Source organism: Trachypithecus francoisi, unplaced genomic scaffold (genome assembly GCF_009764315.1).
Source record: "Trachypithecus francoisi isolate TF-2019V2 unplaced genomic scaffold, Tfra_2.0 Contig01585, whole genome shotgun sequence".
Classification (NCBI taxonomy): domain Eukaryota; kingdom Metazoa; phylum Chordata; class Mammalia; order Primates; family Cercopithecidae; genus Trachypithecus; species Trachypithecus francoisi.
The window spans coordinates 9,581,923-9,595,717 of NW_022681444.1; the positions used below are offsets into that span (position 1 = coordinate 9,581,923).

Consider the following 13,795-nt stretch of genomic DNA (forward strand, 5'->3'; position numbering starts at 1 on the left):
TTAATAATTCACAAACGGTGGGTTTTATTTATTTACTCATAAAACAGCCTTTGGGGCAAGACGGGTGACGAGTCAGAGGAACACCTGTCCCGGCGGCGAGGCGGCCGCGGGGTGGGGCAGGCGGCGGGTTGTCAGGCCCCTCCTCTTTCTAGAGCGTGATCCTATCCTGGCCACAGGGAACACGCTCAGCTGGCCTGAGGTAAGACCCAGCCTGGCACTCAAGTCAATCTCCGATCCAGGCTACTTTGGGAGATATTTTTCTGCAAGCTCACACATGACTCATCTCTACAGACCTCCTACAAGGCCTCTTGGCTACAAGGAATCCCATTCAAACCGCCTCTGCCAACAGCTGCTCTGGAGACCAGGAAACATATGGGGTTGCTGTGGCTCATTTTTTCTAAAAACACCTTTAGCTGGTGTTAGTGTTATTTCTTATCTCTCTACAGCATTGTTAATGTGATTAGTATTATGAGTATCAGACGCAGCCTAAAGACTGTAGTGGCCCTCCCTTAATTTCACCGGTAGATCTTTTTTTCAAACATCAGAAAAGAGATTGAGAAGCCTGAAGAAGAATTAAGACAGAAAGCTACTGTGTCCCCAGCAACGAGGGAGGCTCTAACAAGTGCTCTGTAAAGGCAAGAAAGGGGCCGGTTCCCTCTTCCACTTCTCTAGGGCATGACCTTGGGCAAGCAACCAAACTTCCCTGGGCCTTAGCTGCCCTCAGGGGCAAAAGAGGGGTACTCAGCCCTGCCCTCACCCCCTGGGCTGTTGTGAGGATGAAATGAAATGAGGTAGTCTATAAGTGCATTCTGAAAACCATAGGAAATTACAGAAATGTTCAAGATCGTTCTGATTCTACCCCTGGACTGTGGTCTCCAGGGACAGGTTCCTGCTGGCTCCCTGCCATGAGGCATCACTTGGTGTTTGCCAACGAGGAGGCGCTCCATAAGTGTTAAAAAGGTGAGCGAAAGAAAGTGGAGTAGGTGCCATCAAAATGTCGCACTGCTTGACTGAGTATACTTTGACCACAAAAATTCCTAACTATGGGAAAAAAGGAAGTACAACTTTGAGGAGTTTAAAATTGATCGAAATACAGTGACTGCCAATCTAAGAGGACCTCTTTCTCAGGCCACAAAAATGTGCAGCCCCACATGACAGGACTTGTCTTCTTAGTATCTGCTCTGAGAAAATACATCAAGACAAAAATGTGACCACGAATGCAGTCACTGTAAATTTCTTTTTGATTTACAATAAAAACATCTTCACACATTTGAAACCATAGCACATTGAGCACGAGACACCGTATTTATTCTGTCTTCAGGCAGCACGCTGGGCAAGCCTGTGGCCGCTTTACCAGTCCCAGTGAACTGCTCCAAGGTGACGGGAGCTACAGCGCTGGCAGAAGGGTCCAGTAAATGATGAAACTCCCAGCCAGCCTGTGGTTCACTGGGAGCACAAAGAGGAAGGAAAGGGACTATAAAAATATATATACCAAACTGCTTAACTTATGGCCGGCTCAGTTAGAAGGTATGGCCCAGGAGGCCGAGATCTTTTCTGTGTTCCAAGAACTAGAACAACTCCAGGCCCTTAGGAGTTTGCTCTGTGAGGTAGGCGACAAGTGAAGCTACTGAAAGAAGGAAGAAAGGAATGAGTGACTGAAACTGACGCATGCAGTCCAAGGACCTTCTTCCCTCCAGGTAAGGAGGCCTCGGTCTGCTCCCACCCCAGGGGACTGGTCCTCTACTCCACAGCCTGTGCCCAGCTAACTGGACCCATCCTCTGCCTCTCACCTTAAGTCCCATTTTGTCACAGGAGCACAGGAGTTTCCTGACTATCCCTCCCCACTACAAGTCTGATCCCTTGCCACCTTCCTGCCCACCCTGTGACACACAGAGGATGCCTGTATTCAGGGCAGGCAGCGCAACATCTGCTGAGTTTACCACTGAGTCCCCAGAGCCTTGTATGGAGCCTGATGGAGCCGGTGCTCAATCCCTGATGAATGAAGGATGGAGTAATGAGTCAATGAAGGGATGGGGCAAAGGTTTCAAAGTCCAGATAAAAACAAACAAACGTGAATCATTTCTCTGGGGAAGGGATGCAAACACAAATGTCAAAAGTCCAAGTGGGCTGTCGGAGGTATGGCTGGCTGTGGGAGTGGTGAGGGGCTCCGTGGGAGTGGCCGCCACCTGACGCCCGCCCACAGCTGCCTTGTAGTCAGGAACAAGGTCTCAGGGTCACCTGAGATTCTCATTTTTCAAGGGAATCAGGAACCTGGCTTTTGAGATTGTTGAGTGACTTTCTGATTTTTCTTTTCTTTTTTTTTTTTTTGAGACAGAGTCTTGCTCTGTCGCCCAGGCTGGGGTGCAGTGGCCGGATCTCAGCTCACTGCAAGCTCTGCCTCCCGGGTTTACGCCATTCTCCTGCCTCAGCCTCCTGAGTAGCTGGGACTACAGGCGCCCCCCACCTTGCCCGGCTCGTTTTTTGTACTTTTTAGTAGAGACGGGGTTTCACCGTGTTAGCCAGGATGGTCTTGATCTCCTGACCTCATGATCCGCCCGTCTCGGCCTCCCAAAGTGCTGGGATTACAGGCAACTTCCTGAGTTTTCAATACTGACCATCGATTCTTCTGTTTTTTTCTCAAGAACACACACCGATCCAACCCAGCATACCTGTGGACTGAATCCAGCCCGCGGCTGCCAGTCTGCGCTCAAGCTCCAGAAACATGAGGGTATCAACTCTCCTCGCTCAGTGTCTCTATTGGAAGACACATGAGCAAACAGAACCACAGTAACTGCTTGCACAACCAGAACCACGCTCATTTGTTCTCCGAAGCAGCCGCTACACAGTTGCATACATCTCCCATCAGTCTTCCAGAGCAAGTCCCTCTGAGCTCCTAGGGAAGAGCCTCTTCTCCGCTGCAGACCTACCCACAAGCTCACCCTGGGAGCCCTAATCTGTCCATCTCTCTTCTACTCCCCACCTTCTCGTCATCTCTGGAAGCACTGTGGAGTTTAGAAAAGCCTCCCCTGCACCCTAGCTTCTTCCTGGCCCTCCAAATTCAACCCTTCTCCACTAGGCCTCACTTGACAGGCTCCCACCAGCTCAGCAAGTTGTCCCTGTGCCACCCTCTGGCCCAGACTGTCTTGATTCTCCATGGCACTTGGGACCCCCAGACATGAGGCCTATGACCTGGTGTGTCTTCTGAGGCTATACATAGGTATGGATGAACCCCTCAAGGCCCTGCCCCAGCCAGGAACTGCTGCATGAGGAAGAAAATGTCCCAAAGAGGCCGGACGCGGTGGCTCAAGCCTGTAATCCCAGCACTTTGGGAGGCCGAGACGGGCGGATCACGAGGTCAGGAGATCGAGACCATCCTGGCTAACACAGTGAAACCCTGTCTCTACTAAAAAATGCAAAAAACTAGCTGGGCGAGGTGGCGGGCGCCTGTAGTCCCAGCTACTGGGGAGGCTGAGGCAGGAGAATGGCGTGAACCCGGGAGGTGGAGCTTGCAGTGAGCTGAGATCTGGCCACTGCACTCCAGCCTGGGTGACACAGCGAGACTCCGTCTCAAAAAAAAAAAAAAGAAAAAAGAAAATGTCCCAAAGAGCAGCAATGACTCAAAAGATCTCCCCCAGGGGTTAAGAAGAGTCCTGCCCAGCACAGAGTATCAGGCAAGGCAAGGGGGCGGGATGAGGAACAGGCTAGAGCTGCACTCTATACGGGATGTGAAGGAGTTTCCTGTTCACCCAAAAAACCTTGGATGCTTTAAGCATTGAGAACTGAAAACACTGGTCCTTCTACTTCCAGGGAGAAGAGATTATGAACATATTTAAGCAACATTTCTGTTGCTTTAACAGAAAACAGCAAAACTCCCGTCACAATTGTTTGCCAGGTGTCAGGCTCTGTTGCCACTTCACCTAAGGGCCTCCCCTCTGAATCAAATACTCCTCTGGAGATTGAATAGTGGGAAGTGCATTAAAAAAACTCCAACAGAAACCTAACAAAATCTCATTGAAATGCAAAGGGAAGTTCACTGAGAATGACCAGCAGAGACCACCAGGAAAGGTCTTCCTCACTCCAGGAGCGCCCCAGTCTTCCTTGGCAGTTGTTGTAATCTTTTGCTACGACTCCTATGAACCACAGCAAAAGACCTTCTGCAAGGAGGCTGGACCTCCAGCCAGCTCCATGTCTGTGATCCCCAATCTGCAGGCGAGGTCCTGACCCTGGTCTTGCCAATCTCAGAACTGTCTTACTTTTTCTGCTTCTCACAAAATGCATCTTCCTCCCGCACCTTCCGCAGATCCTGGTCACCCCTTCCCCTCTCTCCTCTTTCTCCCTGTCTCCACCAGGTATATCTCAGCCCTCTCTTCAGAGTCTAGTACAAACATTGTCCCCTCCAAAGTCTTCTTCATTCCCGCACTGATGAAGGCCCTCTCTCACCGTGCCCACAGCAGCACAGTCACTCGGCCCGGCAGCCTGGGTAGCTTAGGAACTGTGCTAGGTCAGACAAGCTTCTGTGGGAGCAGGCACTTGCATCTACAACCCCCTAGCAGAAGGCAGTGCCCAGAAAAGGCCCAAGGACAACCTATGCTGAAATGAACTGGCCTCAGGTCTTTCTCCCAATAGCAGAGAACTCGAAGAGTCATTTCATTCCCAGTGGTTTGGGCTGTGGAAAGCATCTCATGGGATGACAGGTAATTTTTTCCTTTAAAAAAAAAAATATATATATATATATATATAATTTTAAATTAGCGATGAGGTCTCACCATTTTGCCCAGGCTTGTTTCAAACTCCTGGACTCAAGCGATCCTCCTGCCTTGGCCTCCCAAAATGCAGGGACTACAGGCTTGAGCCACTGTACCTGGGTGACAGATGATTTTCAATGTGGTTCATTTTACTTTTCTGTGATTTCCAAGTTTTGATAATGAACACAGAATATTCTTATAATCAAATAACCCAGTGAATGTTCTTTCTAAAATAAACTATCCACGTTTCCCAACAGTACCATTCTGACAGACACTATACAAGAAGTTCCTGAGAAATGCTGCACAGATGAACCCAAGTTATTTCTGGAGCAGCAGGTGTACAGGATGGCGACTCATGGTCACTGGGCAAGGCTGTGGGGGCTCAAATTCAGTGAGAAAAATACTCAAGAAATGGCACCTGAACCCAAGCGCCCTGTCCCTCATAAAAGCACCCCAGCTTCTGGTCGGAGGGCCGGGAATTGAATACCCTAGGGGCCTGCCGCCCTCTTGCTGGCTGGACAGCCGGAACTCACTGAACCTCTCTAAGCCTTTAAAACTGGGCCCATATTCTTTCTCACAGACTAGCTTCAAAAATTAAAGAAGCAATGCCTTTTAGGTGCTAAGAGTTAGATATATAGCAAACCCTCAATAAAGCCTACAAAAAATGTCCTTCTGTGCTTCAACCACAGCCTGCAAAAGTCATATTGCCTTGTGGGTTCGCTGCAGGGGTGCACCCCACAAAAGTATCCCAGATTCAAACCAGGAAACATAAGCAACTTCCAAAATCAAAGCCACAGACCTCCTTTGCAGCTCCCCAAAAATCTGCTTTCCCTAATTCAGACGCCAAGCTAACCTGGTACCTGGCTTATGACCACAGGGCATGCTCCCAGTACAGGAGCCCAGGAACACCCGCCCACTTCACCTTAGACCCAAGCATTCGCATTTGCCCTGCAAGGTGCCGCAGGCTAATGAAGCCAGGGGCCCCATATGCTGGACAGTCATTGAATCTTTGGAGACTCTATTTCCACGACAGGCAAACCCAGGGTCTGGGAAGGTAACTCCCCTAGATTTCTAGGAACACACAAAGAGACAAGGTCTGCATCAGGATTTATCATCTACACCAAACCACCGGGCCCCCACCTGCCCTCCTTGCAGGGCTGAGCTTGATCGGGGTGGGGAGGGGAAACTTGACTGTGTCCTCAAAACGCCTCCACTCATCCAGCCTGCTTCCTTTGAAGCCACCGAAGTGGACGCGTCTGGTTAAATTTAAACTCGAGGCTCGTTAGAAATGACACATTTTACAGCTCAGCTCGGTTCACCTTCCGAGCGCCGAGCCCAGGCCGGGCACGGAGGGCTGCAGCCGCAGCAGCACGCGGCCCGGGCTGTTCTTCCCCTGCCTGGGGCTCAAGCCATTTTCGGAAGTTCCCGGGGACCGCGGAGCGGCTCGCGCGCCCGGCCCCGGGTTGCAGGGGCCACGCCCGGCCCGGCCCCCGGCGTCCCCGCAGCGGCCGCTTCCCCCCGCGCCCGGCAGGGAATGGGCCTGGAGGAGAGTCTGCCAGGCGTCCCGACGAGGCCTCGGTGGCTTCACCCCGCCCCGGCGCACGCAGGGCCGCGCATCCCGGGGGACCTGCGCTCGGCCCGGGGAGCGACGGAGCCCCCGGGCCGGGCCCGGCCGGAGGGAGCCGCCCCGCGCCCGCGCCTCACCTGCTTTCTCGATCTTGCCGGACATTTCCGGGCTGCGCCGGAGGCCGAGGCCGCCGCTCATCGGGCCCGGGCCGGGCTGCCGCGGGGCGACAGGGGCGGCGCGCCCGCCGCTTGCCTCGGCCCTGGCTCGCCACGCCTCAGACCCGCGCCGGCATGGCGGGCTCCGCGCGGCCGCGGCCCTCCGCTCGGCGACCGCGCTCCAGCCCGCCCGGGCCCAGCCGCTCCCGCCGCGCCCGCCGCCGCCGCCGCTCCGCCTCCCGCGCGCCCGCCGCCGCTCCCCCGGCCCGCGAGCCGGCCGCAGCGCAGCGCCGCCGCCCGCCCGCCTGCCGGGCCTCGGCCGCGGCCACGGCCACAGCGCCACCTGCCGGGCGCCCGCCGCACCGCCACAGCGCCCCCTGTGGGCCCGGAGCCGCCCGAGCCTCCTGCGCGACGCGCGAGACGCAGCGCCCCCTGCCGAGCCGGAGTCCCCAAGCCGGGGCCTGGTGGGGCCTGGTGGGGCCTGGTGGGGCCGACCCCACCCGGGACTCCGCATTCCTCTGCTGTGGGACTAGAGTCACCAGGTCCAGACCTGGGACTGACAGCTCCAACCCAGTGTCCTCCGTTGCCCAGAGCCTGGCCTGCCCCCTCACTGGAGACACAGAGACCCCTCCTGGGTCAGATTTTCCACCCCAGGACGTGGAACTAACACCCACCCAACCCTAGCATCATCCCGGACCCAGCATCCCCTGTGGGCCAGAGGCTCCACGCCAGGGCCTAGAACTCACTCTCACCAGGACCCAACAAGCTCTGATGGCTGGGAGCCTGTCCTGACACACCCAAACCAGAGACGCAGCACTCCTTTTTGTGTGTTGGTTGGTTTGTTTGTTTTTTGTTTTTGAGACCGTGTCTCGTTCTGTCGCCAGGCTGGAGTGCAGTGGTATGATCTTGGCTCACTGCAACCTCTGCCTCCCGGGTTCAAGCGATTCTCCTGCCTCAGCCTCCTGAGTAGCTGGGATTACAGGCACATGCCACCATGCCCAGCTAATTTTTGTATTTTTAGTAGAAACAGGATTTCACCATGTTGGCCAGGCTGGTCTCGATCTCCTGACCTCGTGATCCACCCACCTTGGCCTCCCAAAGTCCTGGAATTACACACAGGTGTGAGCCACCGCGCCCTGCCCGCACCCCCTTCTTAATGGGAGACCCCACACCAGGGCCTGGGAGTGGCCTCATAGGACCTCCTGCCAGCCCAGAGGCTCCAGGCCAGGGATGACTCCACTCTGGCATGAAAGCCCTCTGCTGACCCAAGGTCCATGCCAAGGCGGAGGATTCATTCCCCACCCCAGCCCCCCATGTGGGATTCAGCCACCCTGTTAGCGAGAGCCACCTGTCCAGGGCTGGGATTGGCCCCACTCAGGCCTAAATGTCCCCTGAGACCTAGAGCCTCCATGCTGGCCTGGGCCCAACTCCCTCAGGGACACAGCACACCCTGCCTGTCCTGCTTATTTGACACCCAGATGGGCTCCCTGGGGCTCAGCTGTGGAACTTTTCTTTTTTTTTTTTTTTTTTTTTTTGAGGCGGAGTCTCGCTCTGCCGCCCAGGCTGGAGTGCAGTGGCCGGATCTCAGCTCACTGCAAGCTCCGCCTCCCGGGTTCACGCCATTCTCCTGCCTCAGCCTCCCAAGTAGCTGGGACTACAGGCGCCCGCCATCTCGCCCGGCTAGTTTTTTGTATTTTTTAGTAGAGACGGGGTTTCACCATGTTAGCCAGGATGGTCTCGATCTGCTGACCTCGTGATCCACCCGTCTCGGCCTCCCAAAGTGCTGGGATTATAGGCTTGAGCCACCGCGCCCGGCCCAGCTGTGGAACTTTTCTAGTGTGCAAATGAGTTCATTAAAAGTTGTGGCTGGGGGTCGGGCGCGGTGGCTCAAGCCTGTAATCCCAGCACTTTGGGAGGCCGAGACGGGCGAATCACGGGGTCAGGAGATCGAAACCATCCTGGCTAACACGGTGAAACCCCGTCTCTACTAAAAATACAAAAAAATTAGCTGGGCGAGGTGGCGGGCGCCTGTAGTCCCAGCTACTCGGGAGGCTGAGGCAGGAGAATGGCCTGAACCCGGGAGGCGGAGCTTGCAGTGAGCTGAGATCCAGCCACTGCACTCCAGCCTGGGGGCAGAGCGAGACTCTGTCTCAAAAAAAAAAAAAAAAAAAGTTGTGGCTGGGCACAGTGGCTCACGCCTGTAATCCCAGCACTTTGGGAGGCCGAGGCAGGTGGATCACGAGGTCAGGAGATGGAGACCATCCTGGCCAACATGGCGAAACCCCATCTCTACTAAAAATACAAAAATTAGGTGGGCATGGTGGCACGCACCTGTAGTCCCAGCTACTTGGGAGGCTGAGGCAGGAGAATCGCTTGAACTCAGGACACGGAGGTTGCAGTAAGCCAAGATCATGCCACTGCCCTCCAGCCTGGCGGTGTCAGAGCGAGACTCCATCTCAAAAAAAAAAAAAAAAGTCGTGGCTGGGCAAGGTGGCTCACGCCTGTAATCCCAGCACTTTGGGAGGCTGAGGTGGGTGGATGGCTTGAGCCCAGGAGTTCAAGACCCGCCTGGGCAATGAGTGAAACCCCGTCTCTACTAAAAATACAAAAATTAGCCAGGTGCGGTGGCACCTGCCTGTAGTCCCAGTTACTTGAGAGGCTGATGTGGGAGAATCACTTGAGCCCTGGAGGCAGAGGTTGCAGGGAGTCATCACTGCACTGTGACAGAGGAAGACCCTGACTTAAAAAAACAAAAAGAAAGAAAGAAAAAAAAAGAAAAGTAATTTAAGAATCAAAGGATTGGCCAGGCGCGGTGGCTCACGCCTGTAATCCCAGAAGTTTGGGAGGCCGAGACGGGCGGATCATGAGGTCAGGAGATCGAGACCATCCTGGCTAACACGGTGAAACCCCGTCTCTACTAAAAAATACAAAAAACTAGCCGGGCGACGTGGCGGGCGCCTGTAGTCCCAGCTACTCGGGAGGCTGAGGCAGGAGAATGGCGTGAACCCGGGAGGCGGAGCTTGCAGTGAGCTGAGATCTGGCCACCGCACTCCAGCCTGGGTGGCAGAGCGAGACTCCGTCTCAAAAAAAAAAAAAAAAAAAAAAGAATCAAAGGATCTGCTAAGGCTAAGTACTATTTCGGGTGCTGTGGGCCCTACAAAAATGGGCACAATTGGTGCTTCTCTCCAAAGAGTTCACAACTTAGCTGGGAAGTCAAAGTTAAATCCTATAATACAAGTAGTAAATAACAACAAATGAGTAACACAAGTGATGTTCCAGTGTGGGGAAATCTGCTGCCTGCTTGCTCTTGTTGGTCCAAGATGGAATACAAAGAAGTAGCACACACCATCTGGGCTAGGTTTTCCTCCTATTTCCCCAAAAATAAGTAAATTAAATAGCCTAGTGATGGGGACAGGATTTGGGGGAGGTGCAGGGAGGAGGAGAAACCTGTTAATGCTGTGAGAGATTCTTACTCCCATCTCCCCTGGACAGTCTAAAGGGTCACCCATTCCACAACCAAGAGCTGGTCAGGCCGGGCGCCGTGGCTCACGCCTGTAATCTCAGCACTTTGGGAGGCCAAGGCGGGTGATCACTTGAGTTCAGGAGTTCGAGACCAGCCTGGCCAACATGGTGAAACCCCGTCTCTACTAAAAATACAAAAATTAGCCAGGCGTGGTGGTGCACGCTGGTAATCCCAGCTACCCAGGAGGCTGAGGTAGGAGAATCACTTGAACTTGGGAGGCAGAGGTTGCAGGGAGCTGAGATGGCGCCACTGCACTCCAGCCTGGGTGACAGAGCAAGACTCCGTCTTAAAAAAAAAAAAAAAGGAGCTGGTCATAGATGGCAGCCAAATTTCCCATCATCATTTCATCGGTTGCAGTCCTCTAGGGGTCAAAGGCAAAGCCAAAGATTGACAAATTCATTTCCCTCTTCTAGCTGATGAATGGATGCTCTGAGCCAGGGTGGCTCTCTTCAGCCCTCTTGGCAGATGCATCACCAGGCAAAACTGGCCCCTGGCCCCAGGCCCAACTCCAAAACACTCTCAATGCTGTCCCCAACCCTTCTAGGCTTCTGAGCTGAGAAAAGCCAATATTTAAAATCCAAAATCCTGGGTGAAAAGTAGAAAATTAGACTACATGAATACTAGGTGCAGTCAGGGGTTTGTGAGAACACAGTCAAATATATTTAATAAATTAAGACATATCCGATGACAAGAGATTTGCAAAACACAAAGTAATTTGCAAATGGACATTATGGTAAATCAGGGTCACAGAACTTATTTAATAAAGGCTATTCATCAAATAGGTTTATAGCTATAGTAGAACACACACAAGATAATGAAGCAGGCCGGGCGCGGTGGCTCAAGCCTGTAATCCCAGCACTTTGGGAGGCCGAGACGGGCGGATCACGAGGTCAGAAGATCGAGACCATCCTGGCTAACACGGTGAAACCCCCGTCTCTACTAAAAAATACAAAAAAAAAAACTAGCCGGGCGAGGTGGCGGGCGCCTGTAGTCCCAGCTACTCCGGAGGCTGAGGCAGGAGAATGGCCTAGACCCGGGAGGCGGAGCTTGCAGTGAGCTGAGATCCGGCCACTGCACTCCAGCCTGGGTGACAGAGCGAGACTCCGTCTCAAAAAAAAAAATAAAAAAAAAATAAAAAAAAAAAGATGATGAAGCAAACGGATTCCCACAGCCCTGTTCTTGCTGGCTTGGAGCCTTCTCATGAGCTGCTCCTGCTGTCCAGAATGTTCTCTCCCCTCCTCTCCACCTGGCTGGTTCCAGTCATCTTTCGCTTCTCGGTTTCACTGTCATGTCTATAGAGAATCCTTCCCTGACATGCCCCAACAGGGTCATCCTCCTGTACTGGTTAGGAAACTTGATTTCACTGTCAGAAACCTAGCTCTGCCTGCTTAGAGCATGAAGGGCATTTTTTGAAGATCATAATTAGTAAATCAGGTATACAGCTAGGTCCAAACACAGCTAACCCCAGGCTCTGGAACAAGGCCACTGGTCCTCTGTGTTGGTTCCCTTTTCAGGCTATCTCTCTCTACAAGGCAGCAAAGGGTGAAGGTGGGTACCAGCAGTCCTGGGCCTGTCACCTGCCTGCTTAATAACCGCAATGGACAAAGAGGATCTCTTTCCTCGTTGTGTCAAAGAGAGCCCCATGGCAGACTCTAATTAGCTCAGTTTGAGTCACACGTCTATCCCCAAGCCAATGACTGCAGGAATGGGGTAGAATATGTGACTTGGCCAGCCTAGGAATTGTGCCAATTGTAAGAAAGCTTGGGAGCAGAGGCTGTGGAACAGCCTAGCAACTCAGGAAGCTGAAGCAAGAGAATCACTTGAGCCTAGGAGTTCAAGCCTGGCGGGTGCTATGATCACACCAATGAATAGCTACTGCACTCCATCCTAGGCAGTAGAGTGAGACCTGTGTCTAAAAACAAAATAAATTGTAAGATAACAGAAAATAAAGCCCTATTAATACAAGGGATCACGCCGGGCTCTTGTACTGCAGCAGCACCAACTCCAGCAGAGGGAAGGGGCTCAAGTCAGTGCTTGGATGTGTGCTATCAGGCCTTCCTCCAACATCCCAGGGAAGTATGGGGTGAGCCAGGTGACCACTCCACCTTAGCAGCTCTCCAGACGCTGCGGTGGAAGATGGAAGAAATAGTTAGGTGGTGGCCGGGCGCAGTGGCTCAAGCCTGTAATCCCAGCACTTTGGGAGGCCGAGACGGGTGGATCATGAGGTCAGGAGATCGAGACCATCCTGGCTAACACGGTGAAACCCCGTCTCTACTAAAAAAAATACAAAAAACTAGCCGGGCGTGGTGGCGGCCGCCTGTAGTCCCAGCTACTCGGGAGGCTGAGGCGAGAGAATGGCGTAAACCCGGGAGGCGGAGCTTGCAGTGAGTCGAGATCCGGCCACTGCACTCCAGCCTGGGCAACAGAGCGAGACTCCGTCTCAAAAAAAAAAAAAAGGCCGGGCGCGGTGGCTCAAGCCTGTAATCCCAGCACTTTGGGAGGCCGAGACGGGCGGATCACGAGGTCAGGAGATCGAGACCATCCTGGCTAATATGGTGAAACCCCGTCTCTACTAAAAAATACAAAAAACTAGCCGGGCGACGAGGCTGGCGCCTGTAGTGAATGGCGTGAACCCGGGAGGCGGAGCTTGCAGTGAGCTGAGATCCGGCCACTGCACTCCAGCCTGGGCGGCAGAGCAAGACTCCGTCTCAAAAAAAAAAAAAAAAAGAAATAGTTAGGTGGCCCAGAGCCTGCTCATTGGAGACTATTTTTGATGGGGCCCCTTGCAAAAGCGCCACATCCTCTTCTTGTGTTTGCAGACAACACTCAGCTATTCAGACAACAGGAATTCCACGAGACTAGGGTAGAAAACAGCCAGAGTGAGGCTGGTGGCCAGAGGCCCACCTCAGCTTGGATTGATGGGATCTGTTGGCATGCACCTGCCTGAATTCCCAGACACCACTGTCCGTTCCCTGTGGACAGAGAGTATTGCTTCATTACATCACCACTGTAGATCAGAGGAGGAGGTGAAACCATTACTAACAGGAGTCATGGCAATGAGGGCTGACGCTTCCTGAGGGCTGCCTGTGGCTGGGCCCTGCTCAGTCACTGCCTCAATCCTTACACGAATCCTGGGAGGGCGGGGTCGAGATAAGAGAGTGTTTGTTTGGTCACGGGTTGTAGATACCTACTTAATGTTGGCAAAGGGGAATGTATTGGAAAAAGAAAAATGAATGTCTCATAGGTAGAACCAAAGGGCAGGAAGTTCAACACCTGCCAGAAACTGAACTGCACACAACAATCACTTTCCTACACACCCTGAGGCCGCTTCCTCCCCCAGCTCAGCCATGAGACCAGACCCACTAAGGATGCTCCATCCAACCCCAGGTTCCAAGAGAGATGAGCTGATTGGCCCGGCTTGGGTCCATTCCTGGCCCAACTGGGTCTGGCCAGGTGGGTGGGGTTGTTCAGGGAGCTGAAGACCTGAGGGACGTGACCAACTCAGCATTCCACTGGAGGCTATACGATCAAACAGCAAAGTGTTTATCATGAATGCAGGATGTGAGCAAACTCATCAGACCGTTCCTGCCAACAGAAGGTTTGCTGGATGCCATCACTCCTTGGAGCCAAGGTTATCTACTGCGACATCTAGAGCCTGTTGTTTGAGGAATGCAGTCTTACAAGCCTACTCTGGACCAAGCAGCCGACCCCTTCTTCCATCCCTTTCTCGCTACCTCTTTTGCTTAATAAATACGGGGGGCTGTGTAAAGCTCAGAGCCCTTGTCCACTAGAGGCAAGGTGTCCC

The 13,795-nt window shown here is 53.3% G+C and overlaps 1 protein-coding gene across 5 annotated transcripts in view; it reads right to left on the reverse strand.

Moving 5' to 3' along the window:
* The window catches only part of RAPGEF1 (Rap guanine nucleotide exchange factor 1), a 166,609-nt gene extending 159,898 nt beyond the window's left edge, over positions 1 to 6,711 (reverse strand). For 3 of the 5 annotated variants that reach the window (XM_033194546.1, XM_033194513.1, XM_033194497.1), the window contains exon 1: positions 6,450 to 6,711. In XM_033194546.1, coding sequence (XP_033050437.1) covers positions 6,450 to 6,510 — 61 coding nt within the window. In that variant the 5' untranslated portion in view covers positions 6,511 to 6,711. The remainder of the gene's footprint in view (positions 1 to 6,449) is intronic. The other 2 variants (XM_033194576.1, XM_033194565.1) reach the window with 1 other exon arrangement.
* Between the last annotated feature and the right edge of the window lie 7,084 nt (positions 6,712 to 13,795).